Below are 16,815 nucleotides of genomic sequence, written 5' to 3'. Positions count from 1 at the left end.
TGCTGCTGCTGCCCAAACGTTGCTGCTGCTGTAACACCGCTGCTACATCACCTGCTGCTCATTTTGTCAACCGCTGCTGCTGCTCGCTGCTGCTGCTGCTGCTGTCTGGTTGCAGTAGCTCTTAATGTGTCTGCTGCATGCTGCTGCGTGCTGTCCCCTTGGCTGCTGCTGCTGCTGCTGCTGCTGCTGCTGCTAATTTTGCTGCTCCCTAATGCTCTCTCTCACTGCTGCTGCTTGCAACTCGCAACAACGCTTCAACGCATGCGCAACAACAACGCGCACCAGCAGCGCAACATCACACTTCGCTGCTGCAACTGCAGCTGCTAACCAGCAGCGGCACGCACGCTCAAACAACAGCGGCAACAACAGCAGCAGCTCTGCTCTCTCGCTACGCTAACAGCAGCAGCGCAGCAACGCTACTGCTCCAACAACGACAACGCAGCAACAACAGCAACGCTGCTGCCTGCTGCTGCTGCTGCTGCTGCTGCTGCTGCTGCTGTGCTTAACAGCTGCATCAACAACCCTAGCTGCTGCTTGCTGCTGCTGCTCCATGCTGTTGCTGCTGCTGCTGCTGCTGCTACCCCCGCGCTGCGCAACAATGGCAGCAACGTGCGCAACTGCTGCTCAACAACAGCACCGGCAACAGCGGCAACAGCAACAGCAGCAGCAACCGCAACAACAACAGCAACAGCAACAACAGCGGCAACACCGCAGCTTAACAACAACAGCAACAGCAACACGTTCGGAACAACAACAACCGACAACAACAACAGCAGCAGCAGCGGCAACAACAGCAACAGCAGCAACGAGGCAACAACGCAGCAGCAGCGGCAACAGCAGCAGCAGCAACGTTGTAGCGGCAGCAGCAGCAGCAGCGCCCGCAGCAGCAGCAGCAGCAGCGGCGGCAACAGCAGCAGCGGCAGCAGCAGCGGCAACAGCAACAGCGGCAACAGCAACGGCATTGCGCAGCAGCAGCGGCAGCAGCAGCAGCAGCAGCAGCAACAGCGGCAGCAACAGCAACAAGCAACGGCTGCTGTTGGCCCAACAACAACAACAGCAACAGCACCAGCAACGTGCGATGCAACAGCCCGCAGCCGGCAACAGCAACAGCAACAGCGGCCGACAACAGCAGCGCGCAGCAGCAGCGGCAGCAAGCAGCGGCAGCAACAGCAGCAACGCGGCGACCAACAACAACAGCAACAACAGCTGACAACAGCAGCAGCGGCAACAACAGCAACAAACTGCTGTGCTCAGCACTCTTAACGGGCTGCTGCTGCTGCTGCTGCTGCTGCTGCTGCTGCTGCTGTGGCAGCAACAACAACAGCGGCTTAGCACCAACAGCGGCAACTGCTTTGTTGCTGCTGCTTAGCAGCTTAACAGCAACAACAACGCAACAGCGGCAGCAGCAACGCTGGCGCCAACACAACAACAGCAGCTTACGCTGCTGGCTGCGCAGCGGCGATTGCTGCTGCTGCTGCTGCTGTAACAACAACGGTTTGACAGCAGCGGCGGCAGCAACAACGCAACACCTTATAGCGTTGGCTTAGCGAGCGGCGGCTGCTGCTGTGCTGCTGCTGGCGTGCGCAGCAGCAGCGGCAACGCAGCAGCAGCGAAAGCAGCAACAGCAACACACGCAACAAAAAGCACCCCTTACAGGGGCACACACCCAGCTAACAGCGGCTGCACCAGCAACAGCAACAGCAACAGCAACAGCAGCAACAGCAGCGGCAAGCAGCAGCAGCAGCAACAGCAGCGGCGGCAGCACGGTTTCAACGCCCAGCAGCAGCAGCGAAGCGAAGAGCAGCAGCAACGGCAGCAGCACACAGCAGCGGCTTTAACCGCAACAGCGACCTCTGCTGCTGCTGCGCCAGCGGCAACAGCAGCACCGCGATGCTGGCGGCGCGCACTCCCGGCAGCAGCAACGCGCCCAGCAACGCGCGCTGCTGCGGGAACAGCGGCAACCAGCAACACGCCAGCGGCGGCAACAACGCAGCGGCGTGCCAGCGGCAACATAACGACGTTAACAACTGTTAGCGGCAACAACAACAACAGCAACAGCAGCGGCAACAGCAACCAACAACAGCAGCGGCAACAGCAACAACAGCAACAGCGGCTTAGCAACGGCGGCAGCAACGCTTAGCGCGCAGCAGCAACAGCAGCAGCAACGCAGCAACAGCAACAGCAGCAGCAACAGCAGCGGCGGCGACGACAACGCAGCGGCAGCAACGGCGACGGCAGCACCAGCAACATTGGCAACAACAGCGGCAACAGCAACAGCAACGCGGCAACGCAGCGATTTGTTGGCAACAGCAACAGCAGCAGCGGCAACAGCAACAGCAGCGGCAACCGCCAGCAGCAGCAGCAACGCCAGCAACAGCGCAACAGCAGCGGCAGCAACAGCAGCACCGCCCAGCAACGCGATGGCGGCAACAACAGCGGCAACAACAGCAACCCGGCAACAACGCAGCAGCAGCAGCGGCAGCAGCAGCAACAGCGGCAGCAACAGCAGCAACAACGGTAGCAGCGGCCTTGTAGCGACGCAGCAGCAGCAACAGCAACGGCAGCGGCCGCTTGGCGCTTAGCGGCAGCTTAACAACGGCGAAAGCAGCAGCAGCAGCGGCAGCAGCGGCAGCGCAGCAACGCATTTCAACGCAACAGCGGCAGCAGCAACAGCGGCAGCAACAGCAGCAGCGGCACTTGTGGCGGCAGCGGCAACGTTTGGCTGGCAACAGCGGCAGCAGCAGCAGCTTGGCGGCAGCAACAGCAACAGCAACAGCGCGCAGCAGCAACAGCAGCAACAGCAGCAGCAGCGACAGCGGCAGCAACAACAACAGCAGCAACAGCAGCAACAGCAACACGCAACGCTGCGAACAGCGGCAACAGCAACGCCCGCAGCGGCCGGCAACAGCCAACAGCAGCAGCAGCAACCGGCGCTGCGCAACACGTAGCAGCGGCAACCAGCAACAGCAACCACACGCGGCAACGTGCCCGCGCGCAGCAACACAGCGGCAGCACCATTAACGCCAGCAGCAACAGCGGCAGCAGCGGCAACAACAACAGCAGCTACAGCAACACGTTTGGCAGCAACAACAGCAACAGCGGCAACGCAGCAGCGGCAGCAGCAAGCAACGGCGCATTAAACAGCAACAGCTGACAGCAACAACGAAGCAGCAGCGAGCAACAACAGCAGCGGCAGCGCGGCCAACGTTTTAGCAACAGCAACGTTTACCAGCAACAGCGCAACAGCAACAACTGGCTGACAGCAACAACAGCAGCAACAGCAGCGGCAACAGCAGCAGCAACGGCCGCAGCAGCAACCCGCCAGCAACGCGCGACAGCACAACCCCAGCGGCAGCAACAGCAGCAGCGGCAACAGCAGCAGCAGCAGCAGCGGCAGCAGCACACAGCAGCGGCAGCAGCATCTCTCTGTACCTTCTTTGCTGCGTGCTGCTGCATGCTGCTGTGACACAACACACAACAGCACACCTGCTGCTGTGCACACACCACAAACTTTTAGCGGCCCATGCTCTTTGTTCCAGCCACAGCGCACACTCTATTTTACTACTGCTTAACACTACTACTACTACAACTACTACTACTACTACTGCTACTACTACTACTGCTACTACTACTACTACTGCTACTACTACTACTACTACTACTACTACTACTGTTGCTACTACTACTGATTTGGCCATTTACACACAAAAAAACATGCTCACATGACCCCATCCATTCCATTGGTTGTTAACTGAAGTTTGTCGTGGCTATTTAAAGAACTGAACCAAGGATTACAGTTTATCTTGGCCCAAAGACTACTGTCAGGGTGAGGAGCCATCTAACATGGTTGTAAAATAGTGAACTACTCCTTTAACACACGCCCTCCTCTCTGCACATTTCCAGCGCCATCATCTCGCAATAGTGCCTATGTAGGCGTGTTTTGCACCGGGTGAAAGTTGATTTCATTCGTTTTGGATCCTGGCTGCTTTTCGGGTTGAGTCAGTTGCCCCATTCCATTCCATTCACAGCGAAGTCGACTCAAAACAAAGTGATGTAGGAGCACATGCAGTTATGAGTCGCATTCTGTGTTTTCACATGCAAAAGTGATTTATCTGCCTTCCCAATGAAAACGATTTAGAAAAGAGATGTAGGTCTCTGGACGATGCACCATGCTGTTTTGTTGACAAAATGACCGAGTGGCGTAGATGACTTGTTCGACTTTAAAGGGCCTCCTCCCTTGACGTAACCTTTCCCCGGTGGCTCGGCGTAATGAAACCGGCCACAGCTTGGCAGACTGTCACATGAAGCCCTTCCCCCAGCGAAATGGCAACGGGCTGGCAAGCTTTAGCTATTGAGCAAGCCGAATTGATATCCAGTCGTCTCAGAGAGCTGTTATCCTCCGGGGAGGGATATATCCGATCGGAGTTTGGGGTGGAATTGGGACTGACGCCTGAGCTGTACCCGTTATGGGTGATCCTTTCCGCCGCGGTGGTGGTGCTGGTTCTGTCGTGGGCCGCGGTCTGTGGCGGACTCTTCGGTGGGAAAAAGCTAGGAGCTCCGGTTACACAAGACAGTGGCGATTCCCTCAAAGGCCAAGTGAATAAGATTGTGAAGCCCGAGGCACAAAAGAAGAAGACTAAAAAGAAATCTACTGAAAAGGTAGCTTCACATATAGCTAACTAGCTAGTTGGAAATGGTCATTGTCGTGGCGCTGGCAAACTTCCATTCAGCTGAGTGTTGTGTTGTTGGCTCGCTGGCTAGCCGGTTAGCTTGCTAATGTTAGCCGCATATCTAAACTATTTCTAAGATCTTACTTTGTTTTGTCAGCTTAGCTTGCAGGTATCACTCTTCGTTAGTATGAATAATCGTATTCTCATGTAGCTAGTTATCAATTCCATGTGAATCATAAATGACCTAGCTACTACTAGACATGCAGGTTTAACTAGCTAGCCAATTTAGCTAGATTGCGTAGTTAGCTGCCTGGCTGGCTAACTAGCTAACGATAGCTTGTCTGATCACTGTCAGCCTGCCTGATGTCTAGATCAAATCAAATCAAATCAAATTTTATTGGTCACATGCGCCGAATACAACAGGTGCAGACATTACAGTGAAATGCTTACTTACAGCCCTTAACCAACAGAGCATTTATTTTAAACAAAAAAGTAAGAATAAAACAACAACAAAAAAGTGTTGAGAAAAAAGAGCAGAAGTAAAAAATAAAGTGACAGTAGGGAGGCTATATATACAATAGAATAAAAGTGACAGTAGGGAGGCTATATATACAGGGGGGTACCGTTGCATAGTCAATGTGCGGGGCACCCGGCTAGTTGAGGTAGTTGAGGTAATATGTACATGTGGGTAGAGTTAAAGTGACTATGCATAAATACTTAACAAAGTAGCAGCAGCGTAAAAGTATGGGGTGGGGGGGGCAGTGCAAATAGTCCGGGTAGCCATGATTAGCTGTTCAGGAGTCTCATGGCTTGGGGGTAGAAGCTGTTGAGAAGTCTTTTGGACCTAGACTTGGCACTCCGGTACCGCTTGCCGTGCGGTAGCAGAGAGAACAGTCTATGACTAGGGTGACTGGAGTCTTTGACAATTTTGAGGGCCTTCCTCTGACACCGCCTGGTATAGAGGTCCTGGATGGCAGGGAGCTTTGCCCCTGTGATGTACTGGGCCGTACGCACTACCCTCTGTAGTGCCTTGCGGTCAGAGGCCAAGCAGTTGCCATACCAGGCGGTGATGCAACCAGTCAGGATGCTCTCGATGGTGCAGCTGTAGAATTTTTTGAGGATCTGAGGACCCATGCCAAATCTTTTTAGTCTCCTGAGGGGGAATAGGCTTTGTCGTGCCCTCTTCACGACTGTCTTGGTGTGTTTGGACCATGATAGTTCGTTGGTGATGTGGACACCAAGGAACTTGAAGCTCTCAACCTGTTCCACTACATAGGTAGGTTTGTCATGTTATTTTGTCACTCTCACGGCTTCAGTAATAGCTCCATTTATGTCGTTTCTCTCTCGGCCTACAGAAGTCTCAGTATAATGGACGAACAGTGTCAGAGCCGCAGGAGGAAGAGAGAGAAGAAATTACCCAACCATCCCCAGAGATTAAAACTGAGGTTTGTACCTAACAATAACATCTTTAAGTCTAATGAAAGTTTATTTGGATTGACAAGGGGGAATGTATTTCTCATCCAATTACCAAAGGCAAAGCGATCCTTGCACCTGTAAGTCAGCGTCTGTAGGACCGTTAGCTAGAATTGATGAAAGGCCTGTATCCACATTTTAAATGGTGGTAACAGGTCCATGGTGAAGATAGTAACATGTAATAGTAATTTGAACATGGATATTTAGCCTAACTACTTGATAAAACTGATGCATAGAACAAACTGGCTTTCCAGGCTGTTCTCCAGCTCACTGAGGGGTAATGCTGGTCTAGAAGGGGCTGTTCTCCAGCTCACTGAGAGGGGTAATGCTGGTCTAGAAGGGGCTGTTCTCCAGCTCACTGAGGGGTAATGCTGGTCTAGAAGGGGCTGTTCTCCAGCTCACTGAGAGGGGTAATGCTTGTCTAGAAGGAGCTGTTCTCCAGCTCACTGAGAGGGGTAATGCTGGTCTAGAAGGGGCTGTTCTCCAGCTCACTGAGAGGGGTAATGCTGGTCTAGAAGGGGCTGTTCTCCAGCTCACTGAGAGGGGTAATGCTTGTCTAGAAGGAGCTGTTCTCCAGCTCACTGAGAGGGGTAATGCTGGTCTAGAAGGGGCTGTTCTCCAGCTCACGGAGAGGGGTAATGCTGATCTAGAAGGAGCTGTTCTCCAGCTCACTGAGAGGGGTAATGCTGGTCTAGAAGGGGCTGTTCTCCAGCTCACTGAGAGGGGTAATGCTTGTCTAGAAGGGGCTGTTCTCCAGCTCACTGAGAGGGGTAATGCTGGTCTAGAAGGGGCTGTTCTCCAGCTCACTGAGAGGGGTAATGCTGGTCTAGAAGGGGCTGTTCTCCAGCTCACTGAGAGGGGTAATGCTGGTCTAGAAGGGGCTGTTCTCCAGCTCACTGAGAGGGGTAATGCTGGTCTAGAAGGGGCTGTTCTCCAGCTCACTGAGAGGGGTAATGCTTGTCTAGAAGGAGCTGTTCTCCAGCTCACTGAGAGGGGTAATGCTGGTCTAGAAGGGGCTGTTCTCCAGCTCACTGAGAGGGGTAATGCTGGTCTAGAAGGGGCTGTTCTCCAGCTCACTGAGGGGTAATGCTGGTCTAGAAGGGGCTGTTCTCCAGCTCACTGAGAGGGGTAATGCTGGTCTAGAAGGGACTGTTCTCCAGCTCACTGAGAGGGGTAATGCTGATCTGGAAGGGCCAGGTGGTCCAAGCTGGGTCAGGTTTGCTTCTGTACATCCAGATTCAGCATCAGGAGTTATTTAAAAACGTATCTGTTTCACTCAGTACCTGGTGGGGAGTTTTAAGTTGCCTGCCACACAGCTGCAGCTGATAACAGACAAACTGCAAAGTATGTTGAGTCACTCACACTTGTAGAAGTCTTTTGTGTTTGGTCAGGCTGTAGGTTATGCCATGGTTACACAGTATTGTATATTGGGAAACTGGAAATATACCAATGATATATATAAACCCTGGATTGCTGATGCTATGTATTGGCTATTGGGAGGCTTTGAAGCCACCGGTCGGCCATATTGCCACTCCCTAGTAGGAGCAGTTCTCCATAGGAATGAATGGAATTCTATTTCAATTAAATGTTTCAAGGACAAAATTATTATGTATTTAAGTATTTTTGTTATTGTTGTGGGAAAATGTTTATTTATATATATTTATTTCATTTGTTAAGCTCACATAAGATCATTTAAAAGTATTAATTAAGGTGTCTGTAATAGAATAAATGTGGCAAAACTAACTAGACATGAATAAATGCATTTCTATAGCTTCCTTTTTTCTTTTTACAATGTTGGGGTAAAGGAGGCACGGTGGCTTCAACACAGCGCCCCCTAGCAGTCATCTAGTGTATACATCAATATTTATCAATGAATGAACATTAGGACTACTATTGCTTGAAAGTTTGACTTTTTGTTGTCTTTCATTGAATAGGTGAAGAAAACCAAGAAGAAAGCGAAACCCGAGGTGAAACCAGCCGAGACGGTTTCTGCTGGCGATGGCAAAGAGCCTGATGATGGTACGACCTTTAACCCCTTTATGAACCCTTCACCTTGGGGGACTTCTTTATACCCTCTTGCTAAATGTATCCTGCAGAATTATACTGTTTTAATTCAGACTGTGCCGTTTTAAGACCCTTGTATAAGGCTACAATGGCATTGTTAGGGGATTAGGCAGTGACTCACAGGATGTGTCCCAAATGGCACCCTATTCCCTATATAGTGCACTACTTTAGACCAGAGAATGGCACCCTATTCCCTATATAGTGCACTACTTTAGACCAGAGAATGGCACCCTATTCCCTATATAGTGCACTACTTTAGACCAGAGAATGGCACCCTATTCCCTATAAGTGCACTACTTTAGACCAGAGAATGGCACCCTATTCCCTATATAGTGCACTACTTTAGACCAGAGAATGGCACCCTATTCCCTATATAGTGCACTACTTTAGACCAGAGAATGGCACCCTATTCCCTATATAGTGCACTACTTTAGACCAGAGAATGGCACCCTATTCCTATATAGTGCACTACTTTAGACCAGAAAATGGCACCCTATTCCCTATATAGTGCACTACTTTAGACCAGAGAATGGCACCCTATTCCCTTATAGTGCACTACTTTAGACCAGAGAATGGCACCCTATTCCCTATATAGTGCACTACTTTAGACCAGAGAATGGCACCCTATTCCCTATATAGTGCACTACTTTAGACAAGAGAATGGCACCCTATTCCCTATATAGTGCACTACTTTAGACCAGAGAATGGCACCCTATTCCCTATATAGTGCACTACTTTGAACCAGAGAATGGCACCCTATTCCCTATATAGTGCACTACTTTAGACCAGAGAATGGCACCCTATTCCCTATATAGTGCACTACTTTAGACCAGAGAATGGAACCCTATTCCTATATAGTGCACTACTTTAGACCAGAGAATGGCACCCTATTCCCTATATAGTGCACTACTTTAGACCAGAGAATGGCACCCTATTCCCTATATAGTGCACTACTTTAGACCAGAGAATGGAACCCTATTCCTATATAGTGCACTTACTTTAGACCAGAGAATGGCACCCTATTCCCTATATAGTGCACTACTTTAGACCAGAGAATGGCACCCTATTCCCTATATAGTGCACTACTTTAGACCAGAGAATGGCACCCTATTCCCTATATAGTACTACTTTAGACCAGAGAATGGCACCCTATTCCCTATATAGTGCACTACTTTAGACCAGAGAATGGAACCCTATTCCCTATATAGTGTACTACTTTAGACCAGAGAATGGCACCCTATTCCCTATATAGTGCACTACTTTAGACCAGAGAATGGTACCTATTCCCTATATAGTGCACTACTTTAGACCAGAGAATGGCACCCTATTCCCTATATAGTGCACTACTTTAGACCAGAGAATGGCACCCTATTCCCTATATAGTGCACTATTTTAGACCAGAGAATGGTACCCTATTCCCTATATAGTGCACTACTTTAGACAAGAGAATGGTACCCTATTCCCTATATAGTGCACTACTTTAGACCAGAGAATGGCACCCTATTCCCTATATAGTGCACTACTTTAGACCAGAGAATGGCACCCTATTCCCTATATAGTGCACTACTTTAGACCAGAGAATGGCACCCTATTCCCTATATAGTGCACTACTTTAGACCAGAGAATGGCACCCTATTCCTATATAGTGCACTACTTTAGACCAGAGAATGGCACCCTATTCCCTATATAGTGCACTACTTTAGACCAGAGAATGGCACCCTATTCCCTACATAGTGCACTACTTTAGACCAGAGAATGGCACCCTATTCCCTATATAGTGCACTACTTTAGACCAGAGAATGGCACCCTATTCCCTATATAGTGCACTACTTTAGACCAGAGAATGGCACCCTATTCCCTATATAGTGCACTACTTTAGACCAGAGAATGGCACCCTATTCCCTATATAGTGCACTACTTTAGACCAGGCCTTGTGGGCCCTGTATGGGGACTAGGGTGCCAATTGGGACCAGACCTAGTTCAGACCTAGTGTCCAACTGAACTTGCATAGTCAGATGGGTGAGAGGTTATGACTAATGGTCCAGTCCAGGAGTTACATTTTGTATACATCTGGCCCTTCACTGGACACTGTGTTAACAAACCTCCAAACGAGCTTCAACGCCATACAACACTCCTTCAGTAGCCTCCAACTGCTCTTAAACACTAGTAAAACTAAATGCATGCTCTTCAACCGAACGCTGCTTGCACCCGCCCGCCCGACTAGAATCACTACTCTCGGCGGGTCTGACTTAGAGTAAGACCGTAAACTCTCCTTCCAGACTCACATTAAGCATCTCCAATCAAAAGTTAGATCTAGAATCCGCTTCCTATTTCGCAACAAAGCCTCCTTCACTCATGCTGCCAAACATGCCCTCGTAAAACTGACTATCCTACCGATCCTTGACTTCGGCGATGTAATTTACAAAATAGCAAATGCAAAAATCTCTGAAGCTGGAGACTCTTATCTCCCTCACTAACTTTAAGCATCAGTTGTCAGAGCACCTTACCGATCACTGCACCTGTACACAGCCCATCTGAAATTAGCCCACCCAACTACCTCATCCCCATATTGTTATTTATTTTGCTCATTTGCACCCCAGTATCTCTATTTGCACATCATCTTTTGCACATCTATCATTCCAGTGTTAATTACGAAATTGTAACTACACTGCTCAAAAAAATAAAGGGAACACTTAAACAACACAATGTAACTCCAAGTCAATCACACTTCTGTGAAATCAAACTGTCCACTTAGGAAGCAACACTGATTGACAATACATTTCACATGCTGTTGTGCAAATGGAATAGACAACAGGTGGAAATTATAGGCAATTAGCAAGACACCCCCAATAAAGGACTGGTTTTGCAGGTGGTGACCACAGACCACTTCTCAGTTCCTATGCTTCCTGGCTGATGTTTTGGTCACTTTTGAATGCTGGCGGTGCTTTCACTCTAGTGGTAGCATGAGACGGAGTCTACAACCCACACAAGTGGCTCAGGTAGTGCAGCTCATCCAGGATGGCACATCAATGCGAGCTGTGGCAAGAAGGTTTGCTGTGTCTGTCAGCGTAGTGTCCAGAGCATGGAGGCGCTACCAGGAGACAGGCCAGTACATCAGGAGACGTGGAGGAGGCTGTAGGAGGGCAACAACCCAGCAGCAGGACTGCTACCTCCGCCTTTGTGCAAGGAGGAGCAGGAGGAGCACTGCCAGAGCCCTGCAAAATGACCTCCAGCAGGCCACAAATGTGCATGTGTCTGCTCAAACGGTCAGAAACAGACTCCATGAGGGTGGTATGAGGGCCCGACGTCCACAGGTGGGGGTTGTGCTTACAGCCCAACACCGTGCAGGACGTTTGGCATTTGCCAGAGAACACCAAGATTGGCAAATTCACCATTGGTGCCCTGTGCTCTTCACAGATGAAAGCAGGTTCACACTGACCACATGTGACAGACGTGACAGAGTCTGGAGACGCCGTGGAGAACGTTCTGCTGCCTGCAACATCCTCCAGCATGACCGGTTTGGCGGTGGGTCAGTCATGGTGTGGGGTGGCATTTCTTTGGGGGGCCGCACAGCCCTCCATGTGCTCGCCAGAGGTAGCCTGACTGCCATTAGGTACCGAGATGAGATCCTCAGACCCCTTGTGAGACCATATGCTGGTGCGGTTGGCCCTGGGTTCCTCCTAATGCAAGACAATGCTAGACCTCATGTGGCTGGAGTGTGTCAGCAGTTCCTGCAAGAGGAAGGCATTGATGCTATGGACTGGCCCGCCCGTTCCCCAGACCTGAATCCAATTGAGCACATCTGGGACATCATGTCTCGCTCCATCCACCAACGCCACGTTGCACCACAGACTGTCCAGGAGTTGGCGGATGCTTTAGTCCAGGTCTGGGAGGAGATCCCTCAGGAGACCATCCGCCACCTCATCAGGAGCATGCCCAGGCGTTGTAGGGAGGTCATACAGGCACGTGGAGGCCACACACACTACTGAGCCTCATTTGACTTGTTTTAAGGACATTACATCAAAGTTGGATCAGCCTGTAGTGTGGTTTTCCACTTTAATTTTGAGGGTGACTCCAAATCCAGACCTCCATGGGTTGATACATTTGATTTCCATTGATCATTTTTGTGTGATTTTGTTGTCAGCACATTCAACTATGTAAAGAAAAAAGTATTTAATAAGATTATTTCATTCATTCAGATCTAGGATGTGTTATTTTAGTGTTCCCTTTATTTTTTTAGCAGTGTATTTTTGCACAATGGCCTATTTATTTATTGCCTTACCTCCATAACTTACTACATTCGCACACACTGTATATATATTTTCTGTTTTATTTTTGACTTTGTTTTGTTTTACCCCATATGTAACCCTGTGTTGTTGTTTTTATCGCACTGCTTTGCTTTATCTTGGCCAGGTCGCAGCCACCAATTGTGAAGTTCTCCCACTTAAAAAGATGAGTCCAAGACCATAATTTGCAAATAAATTCATTAAAAATCCTACAATGTGATTTTCTGGATTTTTTTTCTCTCAATTTGTCTGTCATAGTTGACGTGTACCTATGATGAAAATTACAGGCCTCTCATCTTTTTAAGTGGGAGAAACAGTTGTGTTTAATCTGTTGCTTAATGATTGATGCCATTTCACCTTGATCTAACTAACATCAAGCTGTGTAGAAACGTCCATGTTGGCCAAGCAGTAATTCAATTGAGGCTATACAACTATAAATTGGATATCTGTATGATGACATTAATGAAAACCTTAAATCACACTTAAAGGGTTATCAAGCTGTGCTTCTAGTTCTGTAGGGATCATCTTTTCCATTAAGAGATGTGTAACGGGTTAGGGTTAGGGTCTGGGGCGGGTGATCATCTTTTCCATTAAGAGATGTGTAACGGTAGTCTGGGGCGGGTCATTAGGAGATGTGTAACGGTAGTCTGGGGCGGGTCATTAGGAGATGTGTAACGGTAGTCTGGGGCGGGTCATTAGGAGATGTGTAACGGTAGTCTGGGGCGGGTCATTAGGAGATGTGTAACGGTAGTCTGGGGCGGGTCATTAGGAGATGTGTAACGGTAGTCTGGGGCGGGTCATTAGGAGATGTGTAACGGGGTGGGGTTAGGGTGTAAAGGGGTGGGGTTAGGGTGTAAAGGGGTGGGGTTAGGGTGTAAAGGGGTGGGGTTAGGGTGTAAAGGGGTGGGGTTAGGGTGTAACGGGGTGGGGTTAGGGTGTAAAGGGGTGGGGTTAGGGTGTAAAGGGGTGGGGTTAGGGTGTAAAGGGGTGGGGTTAGGGTGTAAAGGGGTGGGGTTAGGGTCTGGGGATCAGTTAAGGTCCAAGTAAAAAGACCCATGAGCACCAACAAGAGAAATGAAAGCTAATAGTATTTGTGAGAAATTAAGGTGTATATACTGTGCATTCAGAAGTATTAAGACCCCTTCCCTTTTCCACATTTTGTTACGTTACAGCCTTATTCTAAAATTAATTAAATATTTTTTTTCAGCAATCTACACACAATACCCCATAATGACAAAGTGAAAACTGGTTTTTATACATTTTAGCAAATTTATAAAAAAATAAAAAACAGAAATACCTTATTTACATAAGTATTCAGACTTGCTTTGATATTTGAAAATTGAGCTCAGGTGCATCCTGTTTCCATTGATCATCCTTGAGATGTTTCTACAACTTGATTGGAGTCCACCTGTGGTAAATTCAATTGAGTTGACATGATCTGGAAAGGAACACAGCTGTCTATATAAGGTCTCACAGTTGACAGTGCATTTCAGAGCAAAAAAACAAGCCATGACGTCGAAGGAATTGTCCGTAGAGCTCCAAGACAGGATTGTGTCGAGGCACAGATCTGGGGAAGGGTACCAAAAAATGTCTGCAGCATTGAAGGTCCCCAAGAACACAGTGGCCTCCATCATTCTTAAATGGAATACATTTGGAACCAGCAAGACTCTTCGTAGAGCTGGCCGCTTGGCCAAACTGAGCAATCGGGGGAGAAGGGCCTTGGTCAGGGAGGTGACCAAGAACCCAATGGTCATTTTGACAGAGCTCCAGAGTTCCTCTGTGGAGATGGGAGAACCTTCCAGAAGGACAACCATCTCTGCAGCACTCCACCAATCAGGCCTTTATGGTAGAGTGGCCAGACGGAAGCCACTCCTCAGTAAAATGACAGCCAGCTTGGAGTTTACCAAAAGGCACCTAAAGGACTCTCAGACCATGAGAAACAAGATTCTCTGGTCTGATGAAACCAAGATTGAACTCTTTGGCCTGAATGCCAAGCGTCACGTCTGGAGGAAACCTGGCACCATCCCTACGGTGAAGCATGGTGGTGCCGGGCATGCTGACACCTTGCTGTCCCCAGTCCGCCTGGCCTTGCTGCTATTCCAGTTTCAACTGTTCTGCCTGCGGTTACGAAACCCCTACCTGTCCCAGACCTGCTGTTTTCAACTCTTAATGATCGGCTATGAAAAGCCAACTGAGAGACCTGAGCCCTAGGACCATACGTCGGGACTACCGGCCGTGGTGACTCCTTGCTGTCCCCAGTCCGCCTGGCCTTGCTGCTATTCCAGTTTCAACTGTTCTGCCTGCGGTTATGGAACCCCCTACCTGTCCCAGACCTGCTGTTTTCAACTCTTAATGATCGGCTATGAAAAGCCAACTGAGATTTATTCCTGATTATTATTTGACCATGCTTGTCACTTATGAACATTTTTGAACATCTTGGTATGGTTCTGTTATAATCCCCACCCGGCACAGCCAGAAGAGGACTGGCCACCCCTCATAGCCTGGTTCCTCTCTAGGTTTCTTCCTAGGTTTTGGCCTTTCTAGGGAGTTTTTCCTAGCCACCGTGCTTCTACACCTGCATTACTAGCTGTTTGGGGTTTTAGGCTGGGTTTCTGTACAGCACTTCGAGATATTAGCTGATGTACGAAGGGCTATATAAAATAAAATTGATTGATTGATTGATTGATTGATTGGTGGCAGCATCATACTGTGGGGATGTTTTTCAGCGGCAGGGACTGGGAGACTAGTCAGGATCAAGGGAAAGCTGAACGGAGCGAAGTACAGAGAGATCCTTGATGAAAACCTGCTCCAGAGCGCTCAGGACTTCAGACTTAGGCGAAGTTTCACCTTCCAACAGGACAACGACCCTAAGCACACAGCCAAGACAACACAGGAGTGGCTTCAGGACAAGTCTCTGAATGTCCTTGAGTGGCCCAGTCAGAGCCCGGAATTGAACCCGATCAAACATCTCTGGAGAGACCTGAAAATAGCTGTGCAGCGACGCTCCCCATCCAACCTGACAGAGCTTGAGAGGATCTGCAGAGAAGAATGGGAGAAACTCCCCAAATACAGGTATGCCAAGCTTGTAGCGTCATACCCAAGAAGACTTGAGGCTGTAATTGCTGCCAAAGGTGCTACAAGAAGGTACTGGGTAAAGGGTCTGTATACTTATGTAAATGTCATATTTCAGTTAGTTATTTTTAATACATTTGCAAAATTTTCTAAAAACCTTTTTTTGCTTTGTCATTATGGGGTGTAGATTGATGAGAGAGAGAGAAAAAAAACAGTTGAATCCATTTTAGAATAAATCTGTAACGTAACAAAATGTGGAAAAAGTCAAGGGTTCTGAAAACTTTCCGAATGCACTGTATATTACATTTCCATCCTAAAAAGTAGGAATAAGTCAAGGCTTTGGTTCATTTTTACTGATATCAAATTTGTTTATGAATTATTAAGTAATTAAAGCTAGAAATTCAGTGACAAAATTGATAACGGAATTTCAGAAAAATCGGTAACAGAATTTCTGCAATTGAATTGGCTACAATGTGAAATCATAGTAGTCACACCACAGTTGGGTTCACAAGTTTGGACGAGAGGAGAGTAGAGCGGACAGTGAGGAAAAGTAAGAGAGGAGAGTAGAGTTGAGGACACTATAATGTACTATAGTCTAGTGCACCCAACTGAATAGTTTTTCACAGTATACCGAAACTTCTGCACTTTTTTTGATACAGTACTGGAATTTATGTTTGGTACTTCTGTCAAATGTGTCTCACGAGATACAGGATACCCTCTCAGTCTGCGCAGCCTCTTTTAAAGTGTGAAGAGCAAAGTGCCTGTTCCTCTTCCTCAATCATTACTAGAGCTGTCTGGCTGCATTGTTCGCTCTCCACCAATGACCTGTATCTACACTGAACAAAAAGATAAATGCAACATGTAAAGTGTTCGTCCCATGTTTCATGAGCTGAAATAAAAGATCACAGAAATTTTCCCGAATACAAAAATAGCTTATTTGTGCACAAATTTGTTTACATCCCTGTTAGAGAGAATTTCTCCTTTGCCAAGATAATCCATCTACCTGACAGGTGCGGCATATCAAGAAGCTGATTATACAGCATGATCATTACACAGGTGCACCTTGTGCTGGGGACAATAAAAGGGCACTCTAAAATGTGCAGTTTTTTCACAACACAATACCACAGATGTGTGCAATTGCGTTGCTGACTGCAGGAATGTCCACCAGAGCTGTTGCTAGAGAATTGAATGTTCATTTCTCTACCATAAGCCGCCTCCAATGTCATTTTAGAGAATTTGGCAGTATGTCC

At 48.3% G+C, this 16,815-nt stretch overlaps 2 protein-coding genes across 2 annotated transcripts in view; both read left to right on the top strand.

Moving 5' to 3' along the window:
- Positions 1-1,890: 1,890 nt before the first annotated feature.
- Positions 1,891-3,154, top strand: LOC123483268 (protein rtoA-like). The gene is made up of 3 exons (XM_045212850.1): positions 1,891-2,019; positions 2,177-2,478; positions 2,875-3,154. The coding sequence occupies exons 1-3, from the start codon at positions 1,891-1,893 to the stop codon at positions 3,152-3,154; spliced, it is 711 nt and encodes a 236-aa protein (XP_045068785.1).
- A 778-nt stretch (positions 3,155-3,932) lies between these two features.
- LOC121556439 (protein LYRIC) overlaps positions 3,933-16,815 on the top strand; it is a 34,532-nt gene continuing 21,649 nt past the window's right edge. The window contains exons 1-3 of the mRNA XM_041870343.2: positions 3,933-4,659; positions 6,026-6,115; positions 8,078-8,162. Coding sequence (XP_041726277.1) covers positions 4,324-4,659; positions 6,026-6,115; positions 8,078-8,162 — 511 coding nt within the window. The 5' untranslated portion in view covers positions 3,933-4,323. The remainder of the gene's footprint in view (positions 4,660-6,025; positions 6,116-8,077; positions 8,163-16,815) is intronic.

This window comes from Coregonus clupeaformis, unplaced genomic scaffold (assembly GCF_020615455.1).
Source record: "Coregonus clupeaformis isolate EN_2021a unplaced genomic scaffold, ASM2061545v1 scaf0055, whole genome shotgun sequence".
NCBI lineage: Eukaryota > Metazoa > Chordata > Actinopteri > Salmoniformes > Salmonidae > Coregonus > Coregonus clupeaformis.
The sequence above is the reverse complement of the archived record's forward strand: the minus strand, read 5'-3'. Positions and strand labels throughout refer to the sequence as shown.